Consider the following 17550-nt stretch of genomic DNA (forward strand, 5'->3'; position numbering starts at 1 on the left):
AGCTGTCTCAGGTTCCCCTTGCAAGGGAAACCCATGATGGTGAGAGATAAAATACAGACAAGACGACAGGTAGGCTGCCCATTCTCAGAAGCAATGGAATAGCTGTCACAACTTAGGAGAAAGAAGACTATTTTGCATGAGCTCTTTTTAATTGTGTATAGGTAGAAATGTCTGGGTTTTTTGGAAACATCTTTATAGAAATTAATGATGTGGCAGGGAATAGTGGTATTCTGATAGAGCAGTATCTAGAGTTTTTGAACTACAACATTCAAGAAGAGGTATGATCAAATATAGATGAAAGCTCAAAACATCTATCTAAAAAGAATATCAGATAGCTTTTGTTTTGAGAAATTGATATTCTGTTCAATAAACAAGGCTTCAAAGTTATATAGAAAATGTACAGTTAGCCCAGCACATCTGTAGGTTCCACATCTGTGGATTCAGGTAATTGTGCAAATATTTAAAAAAAAACAAAACCTTGCATTGTATTGAATATGTACATATTTTTCTTATTTCCTAGATGATACAGTGTAAACTATTTACATAGCATTTACATTTTATTATAAGCAATATAGAGATGATTTGCAGTATATGGGAGGTTATATGCAAATACTGTGCCATTTCATATGAGAAACTTGAGTATCTAAGGATTTTGGTATCCAAGGGAAGTCCTGAAACCAATACCTCATGGGTACCAAGGGACAACTGTACTTATTTTTGGTATTTGATTATTAGTCACTGAAAACCTGAATGTTTATAACCCTCTCTTATATGATGTTGTATTTTGTATTCAGGTTCATGTTAATCTGCTTCTTATAGAAGCTAGGATGCAAGCAGAACTCCTGTACGCTCTGAGAGCAATTACCCGCTATATGACCTGATGCCTTTGCTCCATTAAAGATGATTCTGGAATAATCAGCAGATATATAGTCTACAAGGGGAAGGTACCAAGCCCCAGGACCAATGGTAGATAAAAGAATTCAGAAATCCATTGTGCCATAATTTTTTAGTTTCTGCTATTTTACTGTGGAAATACCACTGCTGACACAAGCAGTGAATGCTTGGCAGCTTCAGGGTTAGAGCTGTGAAGAAGGCTGCTGTTCACAGTATTTTGCTTTTTGACAGTACAAGACGCTGTATAACTGTTTTAATACAGCAAAAAGTAACTCTCCAAATCCTGTTGCTTTTATGTTAAATAATGAGAATTGGAGCATGCAAAGAATGGAACTTGGATAATAACTTAAGATTTATACATAAAGAATTTTAGAAGACTTTGGTGCTGCTATCCCAGCTGGTGGAATAAATAGGTGGCTGTTCCAGTTAAGCTATTAGTGGTTAAAGTGAACACTGCTACTATCTGAGCCTACATACATAATTTGTGTGGTTTCAAATTAAACTTGCATATATGTTAATTTTTTTGCATCTAAAAAGCCTAGAATTATTACAGCTCAGCAAAGACCGTTTTGATGGTAACAGTTCATTTCGTTCATTATAGTTTTTTTAATTCAGTCATTGGATGATGTTAAGTCACTATGGCATTCTTTAAAATTTTTCTTAAAAAGCAATCTTAAATGAAAGTCTGTGAATTTTAAGAAAACCTGGCTGTCTTTTGACACGCTGTCTTGAGACCCTCTGACCCTGGAGGGCAGCTGTCTCGTGCAGTATTTTTGTTTCCAGCAGCAAAGTTGTGGGAAATATCGCTGTAGAAGGCTGTGAAGTCCCAGGTGCATTCTATCGCTGTGCTCCTGCCCACCTGATGGCCCTACTATAAAGATGTGCAGCTCCTTTAATAATAAAGCTGGAAAATATTTTTTAGTCAGATTATCAAATTTGATTTACAAAAATGTTAACTTTGTTTGAAATACAAACAGGTTTGAAAAAAAATGTATTAAGTACTTTGTATTCTGGAAGCGTGAATTGCTTTTGAAGTCTGTCAGTATTATTGGTATTTTTCAATAAAGAATAATTTTCTCCAATCTAATTTGCTATTTCAATCTCCTAAATTATAATTTCACAATTAGTAACAATTGTTTCTATTTACTGTCATAAATCAAGTACATTCATACTTAATGTTATAATCAGACGAGAGACTGCTTTAAATAACAAAAGTCTTGAAGTCATTTTGAAGATACAAAGAGGAGTGGACCTTCTGTCAGGGCTTATATATGGCTATTTTTATCTTGAAAATGATATGATATGATACCATGCCTGTTGTTCATCAAAACATTTATTAAGCACCATCTAGGGTCTACAAATGTACAGGGTCAGGTGGAAGTAGCAGATGGGGAAAATTTTTGAATAGAGGCATACTTATCCTCTGTTTGCTGTTACTATAGCAGAATACTCGATTGGGTAGGGTTTTTTGGTGGGGTTTTTTAATTTTTATTTTTTAGGGATTCAACCCAAGGATGCTTTACCACTGAGCTATATCCCCAGCCTTTTTTATTTTGAGACAAAGTCTCAAAGTTGCTGAGACTGACCTTCAACTTGTGATCCTCCTGTCTCAGCCTCCCAAGTTGCTGGTATTATGAGTGTGCACCTTCAGGCCCAGCTGACACTGGGTAATTTATGAAGGAAAAGTGTTATTTTGCCTCATGGTTCTAGAGGCTGGAAAAACCAGAGGGGTGGCTATATCTAGTTAGGGTCATATGCTGCTTTATCTCATTAGAGAAAAACAAGAGGAAGCAGGCACCTGTGATAGAGAAAAGGGGACTAAACTTCTGTGTTAGCTAAAAAATTCCTGCATAGAAAGCATTAATCTGGGGGCTGGAGTTGTGGCTCAGCGGTGAGCACTTACCTCGCTAGTGCAAGGCCCTGGGTTCAATCCTCAGCACCACATATAAAAAAATAATAATAATAAAAGTTATTGTGTCCAACTACAACTACAAAAAATAAATATTAAAAAAAAGAAAGCATTAATCTGTTCATAGGGCTCCACCCCAGCGAACCAAAATCCTCCCACTAAGCCCCCTCCAACACGGCTGTGTTGAGGAATAAGATTACAAACTTTCAGGGGACACACTCAATAGACATTCCCTTGTGAGAAGACAAGACTATCACCATAGGAAAATATTTTATATTTAGAGAAATGTATAAGTCTGTTTCTGGTTAGCTAACCATATATTATATATACATGGTTCTAAATTTGCACCATAACTTTACCCTTCCCTGCTGCTGTTTTATCACACCATAGCCATATTAGGTAGCCCAACAAGTAGGGTTGCACTAAATATAGTTCAAATTTCATTCATCCACTTTTACTTGTTATTCACATCCTGTCTTAAAAATATAAAATTTCTAGTATATTCTAATTAACAGAGTTATCACAAAGATCAACTAGAATACATTAACTGAGCATAATGAAGTTTATAATTGCTTAGAAATAAGAAATTGAAATTAAAATTTTAATAAGTAAAAATATATTTATACCTAAAGTAATAAAAGTACATGTGATACAAAGTTGATGTTTCAATGTTTCCTATTTAACAGTTGCTTCTTGTTATTACAAATGTTCTCTCGAAACTATAAACACACAATTTCTAATGTTAATATGTAATTTCTGAAATAGTTTCCAAAATAATTGGGGAAAGTAAAACATACAAGGGATACAAGAAAACTTCTTCCACCAGAAGGGAAAAAAAAATCTTTTTTCTAAAATTATCATGAAAAGACTTCTGATTGAGGTTCCTAGGATTCAATTTTTTTTTAACCAGGGATTGAACCCAGAGGTTCTTAACCACTGAGCTACATCCCCAGCCTTTTTTATTTTTTGAGACAGGGTTTCACCAGGTTGCTTAGGGCCTTGCTAAATTGCTGAGACTGATCCTCCTGCCTCAGCCTCCCAACTTGCTGTGGTTGCAGGTGTGCACCACCACACCTGGCCCCAGGATTTAAGTTTTAAAATCAGTTTTTGGCAGAATTTGAGGAACTCTTGTTATTAAGCAAAATTCAGTTAAGTATATCATACTTTAAGAATGGAAACTAAATTCCAAACATTTCTGCATTCACAACTATTTAACTTCATATACAAGGTGGTAGTACTTTAAAAATTAAAGGTCAATTTGTCTAACAGCTTATCTATTCATAGTTTTGATACAGACCATGTATAAATAAGTAGATAAAATTTGCTGGGTAAGAATGTTTTCTATCAAGATACTATTCTGTAAAGCATTAAATATCAATGGATAACAAAAGTTAGGGTAGATGGAGAGTGATATCAGCAAGATGGTAGACTAGGGATCTCCCTGTCTTTCTTCATTCTTCCACAGAAGCATTGAATTAACAATATATTGATCAAAATATTTTTGTGAAAATTCTAGACACCAGTTGAGAAAATGCAGCATTCTAGCAAATGCAAACCCAGGAGGAGGCTACACTGCAAAGGGTATGAAACCTCATACCATTTTTCTCACCTTTCCCTGTCCCAGCACAGCATGATATGATTACCAACAAACCTCCCAATTCCCAGCAAGTCCTTCAGGACAAAAAGAAAATAAATTTCTGCCCAACGCTCTGGTTTATCTGAGAGACTGCTTTCTGTTTCATCTGATCCAGAGCATAGATAGAAGTTGATGGCATGGTTTGAATGCTGACTGGAGGCCACTGAAAGGAGTGCAGCAGTGCACTATACTAGCAAGAAGTGTGCAGATCTACAGGCAAGCTCTGGAGAGCAAAAGAGGACAGAGGAATTTAATAGGAATTGATAATAGCTCCTGAGAAACAGAGGATCTCCTATTAGGGAAATTCAGACAAGTGGAAATCAGTCGTATGTACTGGAATGAAAGCACACACACAAGGGCAGAGAAGATATAGAGCCCCAAGAAAAGTTTGAGAGGTTCCAGAATTTCCAGGCAGGTTGTCTTCCCCTGCACAAAGCCAGTCTGTAAAAACTGGGAAAAGTGGCTGTTTTATCAAATGCTCCAATTACAATATCACAAAGCATACAAAAGTACAGGGAAACATGGTTCAATCAAAGAAACAATCTCCAGAAATGAACCCTAAAGAAATGTAGGTCTCTGAATTGTCTGACAAGGAATTTTAAACAACTGTCTTAAGAGATGATCAATGACCTGAAAGAACAGAGACAATTAAATAAAGTCAGGAGAACAATGAACACAATGAGAATACTAATAAACTGCGAAAAAAAGAAAAAGCAAATTCTGGAATTGAAAAATTCAATAACTTAAATTTTTAAAAATCACAAGAAGGTTCAGCAGTCGATTTTATCAGACAGAAAGAACAAACCAAGACAGAGAAACAAAAAGAATAATGAAGAAAAGTGAAGAAAGTCTAAGAGACTTATGGAACCACCATCAAGCCAATACACACATTATGGAAGAGAGAGGGGCAGAAAGCTTATTTAAAGAAATAATGCCCATTCTCTAAATGTTCCAAACAATATAAATTTGAGGAAAGAAACAAGCATATTAATTCAAGAAGCTCAATGAACTACCAGTAAGATAAAGCCAGAATACTAAGACATAACCACAAACTATTGTACGTTTAAAAAAAAAAAAATCAAAAAGCAACTCATCATTTACCAGGGAGCACTATAAGATTTTAGAGTTCTCAGCAGAACAGAATACAGAGCAATGATATATTCAAGGTGCTGAAATTAAAAAACCAAGAATACAATATCAGGCAAAAACAGTTCTTCAAAAATGAAGGAAAAGTTAGGACTTTGTCTCCATGCTGAGGGAGTTCATTACCATTAGACCAACCCTATGAGAAATGCCAAAAGGAATCTTACATGTTAAAGAAAAGGGACACTACATAGCAATGCAAGGCCAATGAAAATATAACATTCTCCAGTAAAAGTAAATATGTAGACAAAGATAGAAACTACATATTGTAGTTTTTGCAATTACATTCACTTTTAATCTTGCATAGAATTTAAATAGCAAAAGCATAGAAATAAATCTATATTAATGGGCATACAATATATATAGATATAATATGTAAACTGAGGTACATGCAGAGCTATAAAGGAGTTTTTATGTGGTTCAAGTTGTTACCAGTTGAAAATAGATTGTTGTAACACATTAAAATTTTTTGTATAATTCCCCATGATAATCACAAGGAAAATATCTCAAAATATACACAAGGAAATGAAAAAGGAATCAAAGCATGTGACACATACACATAAGTAAAAAATAAATAAATCAATGCAACATAAAGGCAGTAAAAGAGGAAATGAGGGACAAAAGGCTATGAGACACAGAAAATAATTACTAAAACAGCAATAGTAAGTCCTTTCTATTCAGGAATTGTGTCAAATGGAAATAGACTGAACTCCCCAATCAAAAGACTTATATTGGCTGAATAGATTTGTTTTTTAAAGATTCACCTATATGCTATTTATAGGAGACTCACTTTAGATGTAAGGACACACACTGGTTACCATTTGCATAGAATTTTAGCCTAAGAGAGCAGAAATGGCTACACTCATATCAGGCAAAATAGATTTTAAGTCAAAAACTGCTACAAGAACCAAAGACAGACTCATTAGCATCACTGAATGATAAAAGGTCAATTCACCAGGAAGTTATAATAATTATATATGCACCAAATATCAGAGTTCCTAACTATATGACATAAACATTGACAAAACTGAAGAAATAACATCGTACAATAGAAGGAGACTTTATTTATTTATTTATTTTTATTGGTTGTTCAAAACATTACAAAGCTCATGACATATCATCTTTCATACATTTGACTCAAGTGGGTTATGAACTCCCATTTTTACCCCAAATACAAATTGCAGAATCACATCGGTTACACATTCACATTTTTCCATAATGGCATATTAGTGACTGTTGTATTCTGCTACCTTTCCTATCCCCTACTATCCCCCCTCCCCTCCCCTCCCATCTTCCCTCTCTACCTCATCTGCTGTTGTTCAGTTCTCTCCCTTGTTCCCCCCCCCTTTCCCCTCACAACCTCTTATATGTAATTTTGTGTAACATTGAGGGTCTCCTACCATTTCCATATGATTTCCTTTCTCTCTCCCTTTCTCTCCCCCCACTCGTCTCTGTTTAATGTTAATCTTTTCCTCATGCTCTTCCTCCCTGTTCTGTTCTTAGTTGCTCTCTTTGTATCAGTGAAGACATTTGGCATTTGTTTTTTAAGGATTGGCTAGCTTCGCTTAGCATAATCTGCTCTAATGCCATCCATTTCCCTGCAAATTCCATGATTTTGTCATTTTTTAGTGCTGCATAATACTCCATTGTGTATAAATGCCACATTTTTTATCCATTCATCTATTGAAGGGCATCTAGGTTGGTTCCACAGTCTAGCTATTGTGAATTGTGCTGCTATGATCATTGATGTGGCAGTATCCCTATAGTACGCTCTTTTAAGATCCTCAGGGAATAGTCCGAGAAGGGCGATAGCTGGGTCAAATGGTGGATCCATTCCCAGCTTTCCCAGGAATCTCCATACTGCTTTCCAAATTGGCCTCACCAATTTGCCATCCCAGCAATGTACAAGTGTACCCTTTTCCCCACATCCTCACCAGCACTTATTGTTGTTTGACTTCATAATGGCTGCCAATCTTACTGGAGTAAGATGGTATCTTAGGGTGATCTTGATTTGCATTTCTCTGACTGCTAGAGATGGTGAGCATTTTTTCATGTACTTGTTGATTGATTGTATGTCCTCCTCTGAGAAGTTTCTGTTCAGGTCCTTGGCCCATTTGTTGATTGGGTTATTTGTTATCTTATTGTTTAATTTTTTGAGTTCTTTGTATATTCTGGATATTAGGGCTCTATCTGAAGTGTGAGGGGTAAAAATTTGTTCCCAGGATGTAGGCTCTCTATTTACCTCTCTTATTGTTTCTCTTGCTGAGAAAAAACTTTTTAGTTTAAGTAAGTCCCATTTGTTTATTCTTGTTATTAACTCTTGGGCTATGGGCGTCCTATTAAGGAATTTGGAGCCCGACCCCACAGTATGTAGATCCTAGCCAACTTTTTCTTTTATCAGACGCAGTGTCTCTGATTTGATATCTAGCTCCTTGATCCATTTTGAGTTAACTTTTATACATGGCGAGAGAAAGGGATTCAGTTTCATTTTGTTGCATATGGATTTCAAGTTTTCCCAGCACCATTTGTTGAAGATGCTATCCTTCCTCCATTGCATGCTTTTAGCCCCTTTATCAAATATAAGAAAGTTGTAATTTTGTGGATTGGTCTCTGTGTCCTCTATTCTGTACCATTGGTCCACCTGCCTGTTTTGGTACCAGTACCATGCTGTTTTTGTTACTATTGCTCTGTAGTACAGTTTGAAATCTGGTATCGCTATACCTCCAGATTCACACTTCCTGCTTAGAATTGCTTTTGCTATTCTGGGTCTTTTGTTTTTCCATATGAATTTCATGATTGCTTTATCTATTTCTACAAGAAATGCCGTTGGGATTTTGATTGGCATCGCATTAAACCTGTAGAGAACTTTGGGTAATATCGCCATTTTGATGATGTTAGTTCTGCCTATCCATGAACAGGGTACATTTTTCCATCTTCTAAGATCTTCTTCTATCTCTCTCTTTAGGGTTCTGTAGTTTTCACTGTATAAATCTTTCACCTCTTTTGTTAGGTTGATTCCCAAGTATCTTATTTTCTTTGAGGATATTGTGAATGGAGTGGTTTTCCTCATTTCCATTTCAGAAGTTTTGTTGCCGATATACAGGAATGCCTTTGGTTTATGCGTGTTGATTTTATATCCTGCCACTTTGCTTAATTCATTTATTAACTCTAGCAGTTTCTTTGTAGATCCTTTTGGGTCTGTTAAATATATTATCATGTCATCCACAAAAAGTGATAATTTAAGTTCTTCTTTTCCTATTTTGATGCCTTTAATTTCTTTTGTCTGTCTAATTGCTCTGGCTAGTATTTCAAGAACTAAATTGAATAGAAGTGGTGAGAGAGGGCATCCTTGTCTTGTTCCAGATTTTAGAGGGAATGCCTTCAGTTTTTCTCCATTTAGGATGATGCTAGCCTGAGGTTTAGCATATATAGCTTTTACAATGTTGAGGTAAGTTCCCGTTATCCCTAGTTTTTCTAGTGTTTTGAACATAAAGGGATGCTGTACTTTGTCGAATGCTTTTTCTGCATCTATCGAGATGATCATATGGTTCTTATCTTTAAGTCTATTTATGTGGTGAATAGCATTTATTGATTTCCGTATGTTGAACCAGACTTGCATCCCAGGGATGAATCCTACTTGATCATGGTGCACAATTTTTTTGATATGCTTTTGTATTCGATTCGCCAGGATTTTATTGAGAATTTTTGCATCCAAGTTCATTAGAGATATTGGTCTGTAGTTTTCTTTCTTTGAAGTGTCTTTGTCTGGTTTCGGGATCAGGGTGATGTTGGCCTCATAGAATGAATTTGGAAGAGCTCCTTCTTTTTCTATTTCTTGAAATAGCTTGAAAAGTATTGGTATTAATTCTTCTTTGAAGGTTTTGTAAAACTCCGTTGTATACCCATCCGGTCCAGGGCTTTTCTTGGTTGGTAGTCTTTTGATGGCTTCTTCTATTTCTTCCTTTGTTATTGGTCTGTTTAAATTGTGTGTGTCTTCCTGATTCAATCTGGGCAGATCGTATGACTTAAAAAATTTATCGATATCTTCACTATCTTCTATTTTATTGGAATATAGGTTTTCAAAATACTTTCTAATTATCTTCTGTATTTCTGTAGTGTCTGTTGTGATATTGCCTTTTTCATCCCGTATGTTAGTAATTTGAGTTTTCTCTCTTCTTCTCTTCGTTAGCATGGCTAAGGGCCTGTCGATCTTATTTATTTTTTCGAAGAACCAACTTTTCGTTTTATCAATTTTTTCAATGGTTTTTTTTGTTTCAATTTTGTTGATTTCTGCTCTGATTTTAATTATTTCTTGTCTTCTACTACATTTGCTGTTGTTTTGCTCTTCCTTTTCTAGGGTTTTGAGGTGTAGTGTGAGTTCATTTATTTGTTGGTTTTTTCTTTTTTTGAGGAAAGAACTCCAGGAAATGATTTTCCCTCTTAAAACTGCTTTCATTGTGTCCCATACATTCTGGTATGTTGTGTCTGTATTGTCATTTATCTCTAAGAATTTTTTTATCTCCTCCTTTATGTCTTCTGTAACCCATTGATCATTCAGTAACATATTGTTCATTTTCTATGTGATGTAGGATTTTTCCTTCCTTCTTTTATCATTAATTTCCAGTTTCATTCCATTATGATCAGATATGGTGCATGGTATTATCTCCACACCTTTATATTTACTAAGAGTTGCCCTATGGCATAATATATGGTCTATCTTTGAGTAGGATCCATGTGCTGCTGAGAAGAACGTGTATCCACTTGATGATGGTTGATATATTCTATATATGTCGTTTAAGTCTAGGTTATTGATTGTGCTATTGAGTTCTATAGTTTCTTTATTCAGCTTTTGTCTGGAGGATCTGTCTAATGGCGAGAGCGGTGTGTTGAAGTCACCCATAATTATTGTGTTGTGGTCTATTTGACTCTTGAACTTGAGGAGAGTTTGTTTTATGAACGTTGCAGCACCATTGTTTGGTGCATACAAATTGATAATTGTTGTGTCTTGTTGGTGGATGGTTCCTTTTAACAGTATATAGTGTCCTTCTTTATCCCTTTTGATTAACTTAGGTTTGAAGTTGATTTTATTCGATATGAGTATGGCCATTCCTGCTTGCTTCCGAGGGCCATGTGAGTGGTATGATTTTTCCCAACCTTTCACCTTCAGCCTGTGTATGTCTTTTCTTATCATATGAGTCTCCTGAAGGCAGCATATTGTTGGATTTGTTTTTTTGATCCAGGTTACTAGCCTATGTCTCTTGATTGGTGAATTTAGGCCATTAACATTTAAGGTTACAATTAAAATATGGTTTGTACTTCCAGTCATGTTTATTTATTTATTTATTTTAGTTTGGCTAGTTTTTACTCTTTGGTAATTTTCCTCCCCCTTTACTGAGATACCTGCCGCTATTAGTTTTGGGCACTATTTTTCAATTCCTCTTCTTGTAGTATTTTGCTCAAAATGCTTTGTAATGCTGGTTTTCTGGCTGCGAATTCTTTTAGCTTTTGTTTATCGTGAAATATTTTAATTTCATTGTCAAATCTGAAGCTTAATTTTGCTGGATACAGTATTCTTGGTTGGAATCCATTATTTTTCAGCGTTTGAAATACATTGTTCCAGGATCTTCTCACTTTCAAAGTCTGTGATGAAAAATCAGTCGTTAACCTAATTGGTTTACCCCTGAATGTAATCTGCCTCTTTTCTCTAGTAGCTTTTAATATTCTCTCCTTGTTCTGTATGTTGGCTATCTTCATAATTATATGTCTTGGAGTTGGTCTATTACGGTTTTGAATGTTTGGGGTCCTGTAGGCTTCCAGGATATGGCAATCCAATCCATCTTTCATCTCTGGGAAGTTTTCTAGAATTATTTCATTTAATAGGTTGTCCATTCCTTTGGTTTGAACCTCTATGCCTTCTTCTATCCCGATGACTCTCAAATTTGGTTTTTTTATGACATCCCATATCTCTTGAATAGATTGCTCGTGAGACTTAAACATCTTTTCTGTGTTGACTATATTCTTTTCAAGTTGATAAACTTTGTCTTCATTATCTGATGTTCTGACTTCTACTTGATCTAGTCTATTTGTAATATTCTCGTTTGAGTTTTTAATTTGGTTTATAGTTTCCTGCATTTCTAGGATTACTGTTTGATTTTTTTTTTTAAGATCTCTGTCTCCTGGTAAAGCTTGTTCTTTGCGATTTGAATTTGTTTGTTTAATTCGTTTTCAGAATATACTTTCATTGCTTGGACTTGCTGTCTCATGTCTTCTCTAATATTCCGTTCCATCTGAGTTAGGTATGCCTTGAGTTCTTTCCCTATCCCTGTTTCTGATGCTTCTAGGTCCTCCTGTAGATTTAAGTTGCCCTGCATTGTTTGTATTCCTTTTTTCCCTTGTTTTTTCATGTTGTTCACGTTACTTTCCAGCTCTGTTTGACTGCTGTGTTTCTGCTCTCTCCTATAAATTTGTTTTGGTTTTGTGTATCTCTGTTGTCTCTCCTTTGTGGTGGTAGACTATGCCTGCTAAAGTGGATTCCGCTGGGAAGGAGTTCCGAGGGCCGAACTCCGCTGACGTCACCTCTCTGCTATGGCGGGCCCCAGGCTCCTTGCCGGGGTTTCCGAAGGGAGGGGTGGGACTGGTCTGTCTCTGGTTGGTTTCAGCTCCCAGTTAGCTACTTCATGACGGCCTGTCTATAGACCTCTTCCTAGAGTCTCTGCGCCGTACCTGCTGGGCCGCACCTCAGCGTCTAGCCGTGCGGTCGCCGGTGGGCGGGCGGTCTCCAGCCGCCCAGTCGCGGGGGCCGCTGGCAGTCGCCTGTGGACGGGCGGTCTCTAGTTGCCCAGTCGCACGGGCAGCGGGCGGGCGGTCGGTCGCCGGCAGGCGGGCGGTCTCCAGCCGCCCTGTCGCGCGGGCAGCGGGCAGGCGGTCGCCGGGGGGCGGGCGGTCTCTAGCCGCCCAGTCGCGCGGGCGGTCGTCAGCCAGCGGGCGGTCTCCAGCCGCCCAGTCGCGCAGGCAGCGGGCGGGCGATCGGTCGCCGGCGGGCAGGCGGTCTCCAGCCGCCCAGTCGCGCGGGCAGCGGGTGGGCTGTCGCCAGCGGGCGGGCAATCTCTAGCCACCCAGTCGCACGGGCGGTCGCGGGCGGGCGATCTCTAGCCGCCCAGTTGCGAGGGCCTGGCCTCTCGTCCCCTGGCTTCTCCTGCCAGCCCTGGCTTCTCCTGGTAGCCCGGCCTTTCCCTGTGTGATGCCTCTCGGCAGTTCAAACTGTCCTCTGGGCCTGCAGTTTGCTGGGTGTGGAGGGTGGCTATTGGGAACCCCGGCACCCTATTGTTTTGATTTTTTCCGCTTGCCCCTCCCCCAGCGCTGGCTAGACAGGTTTCATTTTCGCTGCTGATGGGAGGGGGAGTTGAAGGTCAGGTGTCTCTACCTTTCCCCGCGTCTCTGTGCAGGCTCGTTCTGATAATCCCTCCCCCGGGAAGCCTGGGAGAGATTTCATGCGAATTCCCCGCTGTATGGGAGATGGGCTGAGTAACACACACCTGTTTTATTGTTGCAATCTGTTGGAGAGTGGCAGTGATGACGTCAGCTCTCCAAGATGGTGGCCGCTGGCTTCCTTAGTGGACTTTCCGTTGTGGGAGATAGAACTGGACCGCTTCCTTCCCCGTCTCAAATCCCGAACTCAGCCCGAAGCTCAGTGAGGGCACAGCTGGCAGGATTCCACAGAATCCATAGCACTGTTTCTCTCTGCTTGCTGGTCGCTTCTCGGCGGCGCCCCGCTTCTGTAGCCGCGGGGCGGGCCGCGCGATGGGCTGCGGATCAGTCAGCCTGGAACTCTGGTCGCACAGTTGGCTCATGTTAGAGATTCAATAACCGGTCCTCGGTGCTGGAAATCCTTCCTCTAGGTTTCGGTGCATCCCTATTTTGCTGTAAATTCCTAACAAGATAGCCCTTTGTCGCTCTAACTCGTTATTCACCCGCCCAGTGACGCGGTACACGGGGTGCGATGCACTCTATTCGCGGCCATCTTGGAGTCCTCAGAAGGAGACTTTAATACCTCACTTTCAATAATGGATAGAACAACCAGACAGAAGTTCAAAGAAAAGAGAGAACTAGAATAACACTATAGACCAGCTGCACTGTAAAAGCTGTAAACAGAATACTCCATCCAATGACAGACAGATACACATTCCTGTCTAGTGTACATGCAACATTCTCTAGGATTGAATAAAATAGGCCATATTCTTTTTTTTTTTTTTTTTTTTAGCAGGTTGGGGTTTGGAGATTGGATCCAGGGACCTTTTACCACTGAATTACATCCCCAGAACTTTTTATTTTATTTTGACACAGGGTCTTGCTAAGTTGCTGAGGCTGGCCTCAAAAACTTGTGAAACCTCCTACCTCAGTCTACTGAGTCAGTGGGATTGCAGGCATGTGCCACCATGTCTGGCTAAAATAGGCCTCAAATCTTAAGTTTTAAAAGACTGAAATGATGCAAAGAATGTTTTCCGATCACAATGGAGTGAAACCAGAAATCAACTGCAAAAGGAAAACTGGAAAATCCACAAATATGTAGAAATTAAATAACATACTGTTAGTCAAAAAATAAATCACAAGGGAAATTAGGACATATCTCCAAAGAAAAGAAAATTTGCCAAATCAAAACAGATGCCGCAAATGCAGTGCTAAGAGAGAAGCTAGTAGTAGCACAACCTTACATTAAAAAAGATCTCAAGTCAACAATCTCACCTCTCTATACCTCAAGGAACTAGAGAAAGGACAAACTAAACTCAAAACTAGCAGAAAGAAAGGAAGATTAGGGCAGAGACAAATGAAATGGAGAGCAGAAAAACAATAGGGAAAAAAAAAATCAACCAAACTAAGAATTGAATTTTTGAAAAGATGAACAAAATTAGCAAACCTTTAACTAGATAAAAAGGGAAAGAGATTCAAATAACTAAAATTAGAAATGAAAGAGGAGCCGGGTATGGTGGCCACATCTGTAATCCCATCTACTCTGCAGGCTGAGGAAGGAGGATTTCAGGTTTAAGGCAATTTAATGAGACCCACAGTCTCAAAAATAAAAAGTGGGCTGGGGATATAACTCACTGGTAGTGCACCACTGGGCTCAATCCCTAGTACTGCAAAAGTAAACAAAGAAAAGTTAAAAAATGACATACCTAAATTTATAAAACTCTTAGAAGAAAATGGGGGAAATTTTTCATGACACTGGATTTGGCAATGATTCTTCTTGGACATGACACCAAAAGCACATGCAACAAAACAAGAAACAAACAAATGGAATTATATTACACTTAAAAACTTCTGACTTCTATGCAAAGGATACAATTAACAGAGTAAAAAACACGATGTATGGAATGGGAGAAAATACTTGCAAATAATATATCTAAGTTAACACCCAGAATATATAGGACTACAACTCAACAACAACAAAAACAAATAACCCAATATAAAAATGGGCAAAGGTTTGAATAGACACTTCTCCAAAGATAATACCTAAATGGCCAGAAAACCAAAAAAATATGAAAAGATGCTGAATGTGATTAATTATAAGAGAAACACAAATCAATACCAGAATGAGATATCACATCATACCCATTAAGATGGCTGCTACAAAAAAAAAAAAAAGGAAAAGGAAAAGTAACCCATTGATATAGATGGAGAGAAACCAGAAGCCCTGTACACTCTTGGTGAAATGTAAAATAGTATTGCCACTATGAAAGCGGTATGGAGCTTCCTCAAAAATTAAAAATGGAATTACTATATGATCCAGCAATTCTACTCACTAGGGACTGAACGTTTGTATCACAACAGAATTCATATGTTGAAACCCTAAGGAGTCTTTGGGAGGTAATTATGTCATGAAGGCAGAGTCCTCATGAATGGGATTTGTGTCACTGAGAGAGAGAGGGGGGGAGGGTATTATACCTACTAGATGAGGATTCAGCTAGAAGGCATATATACAAGAGAACTGAAAGCAAAATCTCAAAGAAATATTCATAGCTGCATTATTCACATTAGCCAGGATATGGAAGCAACTCAAATTTCCACTGACAGATGGATGGGTGAACAAAATGTGATATATACATACAATGAAATAATATTCAGCCTTAATTAAAAAAGGAAGGAAATGCTGTCATACACCTGTAATCCCAGCTACTTGGAAGGCTGAGGCAGGAGGATCACAAGCTCAAGTTTAGCCTGGGCAACTTAACAAGACCCTGTCTCAAAATCAACAAAAAGAAATGGGGACGTAGCTCAGTAGTAAAGTGCTGCTGCGCAGCCTGTTTCAGTCCCCAGTACCTAATTTTTTTTTAGAAAGCAGGGGATCAGGATGGTGGATCCTGTTACATACAATAACATGGATGAACCTTGAGGACATTATAGTGAGTGAAATAATCTAGTCACAAAAAGACGAATTCCATATGGTTCCACTATATGAGATAACTAAAGTAGTCGAATTCATAGACTCAGAAAGCAGAATGGTGGGTGCTAGGAGAGGAAGAAGTACAGGGAGTTTAATGGGTGGAGAGTTGCGCTTTATGGAATGAAAAAATTCTAAAGATCTGTTGCAGAACAACATGAATCTACTTAACACTACTGAATTGTACACTTCAAAGTACTCTGATGCTTTACTTAATATGGTAAATTCTACATTACGTGTTTTGTTTTTAACCACATTTTTCTTAAAAAAAAAAAAAAAAAGCAAGTAAGTAGCCCAACTTTAAGTCTGATGGAGATGGGTTAGTGTGGAGGAGAACAAGTATAATGATCTCCCACCGTGAGATATTATGCATACTGAAGAAGGAGTAGTTTTTGGGTGGGGAGGAGTTTGGTTTTTTCTCACTGAAAGTAGACTACATAGCTTGCTATGAATAACACAGACAAATCCTTAGACGTTTTTGGAGAGAAAAAAAAAGCTGATTTCATCTATCAAACTGATCTTTTAGCATGTCCTAATGGATTATGGACAAAGTGAATGTCCCTACATGATCTTGCTGTGCCCTAACCAGGGATGAGTCTCAGATGACTCACCCTTGCAAAGTCTATTTGCTTCTGGAAACGTAGATATCCTAATAGACTTGACAGTCCATCCATTCTGGAATGGCTACCCTTCATCCCATGATTACTTTTAAAGTGAGAGATGATCTGTTTTGTCCAACAGTAGTAAACCTTATTTTTATTTCCATATCTTCATTTTACTAGTACAGGATAACAATAGTAATCTCAACTTGTCTTTTAATCATTTATTCAAAGGTCAAATTTATCATACAAAGAATGGCAGACTAATTGCCATGATAATGTTGTAACAGTGAGCACCTACTGCAAATTGTGCACTGGACTGGGCAACTGGCCCACTTGATGGTCTATTCTAAACTGTACTTTAAATAGATATTGTTCTTAATTTAGAATGTAAACCCAAGAAATTAACTTACTTGCCCAAGGTCCACACAGCTAGCCCGGGAGTGCTAGGATTCAAATAGGACTGTCATAAACCTAAGCCTGCACTCATTCTAATGTATTCTATCCACTCTAGACACAGAGTTACAAGTACTGTCTAATCAAATCATTTTATTTCAAATGAAAAGAGAAAATATTCTTTTTTCCTCTAGTTTACTTATTTAATAAAGAGTAGTTGGTTCAAAGCAATATTCTCTGCTTTTCCTATTCATTCCTTCTCTTAATATGAGGACAGAAAAATACTGGTACCTAATCAGAAAATTTATTTTTAGACATACTAAGAAATTAGTACAGATACTTTCTATGATAATGTGTTCCATTCATGTTGACCACTATTCTTTTCATAGACAAAATCTAACAGTCTCCATTGCCTAGTCCATTTAACTTAATGAACTGGTGAGCACTGGAATTCGGGATCTTAAGACTAGCACTAAATTTTTTAATAGAGAAGAAAAAATTATTTACTTAAAAATGCATATATTTTCATCTCACA

General features: G+C 37.9%; 1 protein-coding gene across 2 annotated transcripts in view; it reads left to right on the forward strand.

The window, feature by feature from the left end:
- The window catches only part of Sesn1 (sestrin 1), a 105789-nt gene extending 103813 nt beyond the window's left edge, over positions 1–1976 (forward strand). For both annotated transcript variants that reach the window (XM_027928305.3, XM_027928306.2), the window contains exon 10: positions 795–1976. In XM_027928305.3, the coding sequence (XP_027784106.1) occupies positions 795–881 (87 nt within the window). In that variant the 3' untranslated portion in view covers positions 882–1976. The remainder of the gene's footprint in view (positions 1–794) is intronic.
- The last annotated feature ends 15574 nt before the right edge of the window (positions 1977–17550 follow it).

This window comes from Marmota flaviventris, chromosome 6 (genome assembly GCF_047511675.1).
Source record: "Marmota flaviventris isolate mMarFla1 chromosome 6, mMarFla1.hap1, whole genome shotgun sequence".
Classification (NCBI taxonomy): domain Eukaryota; kingdom Metazoa; phylum Chordata; class Mammalia; order Rodentia; family Sciuridae; genus Marmota; species Marmota flaviventris.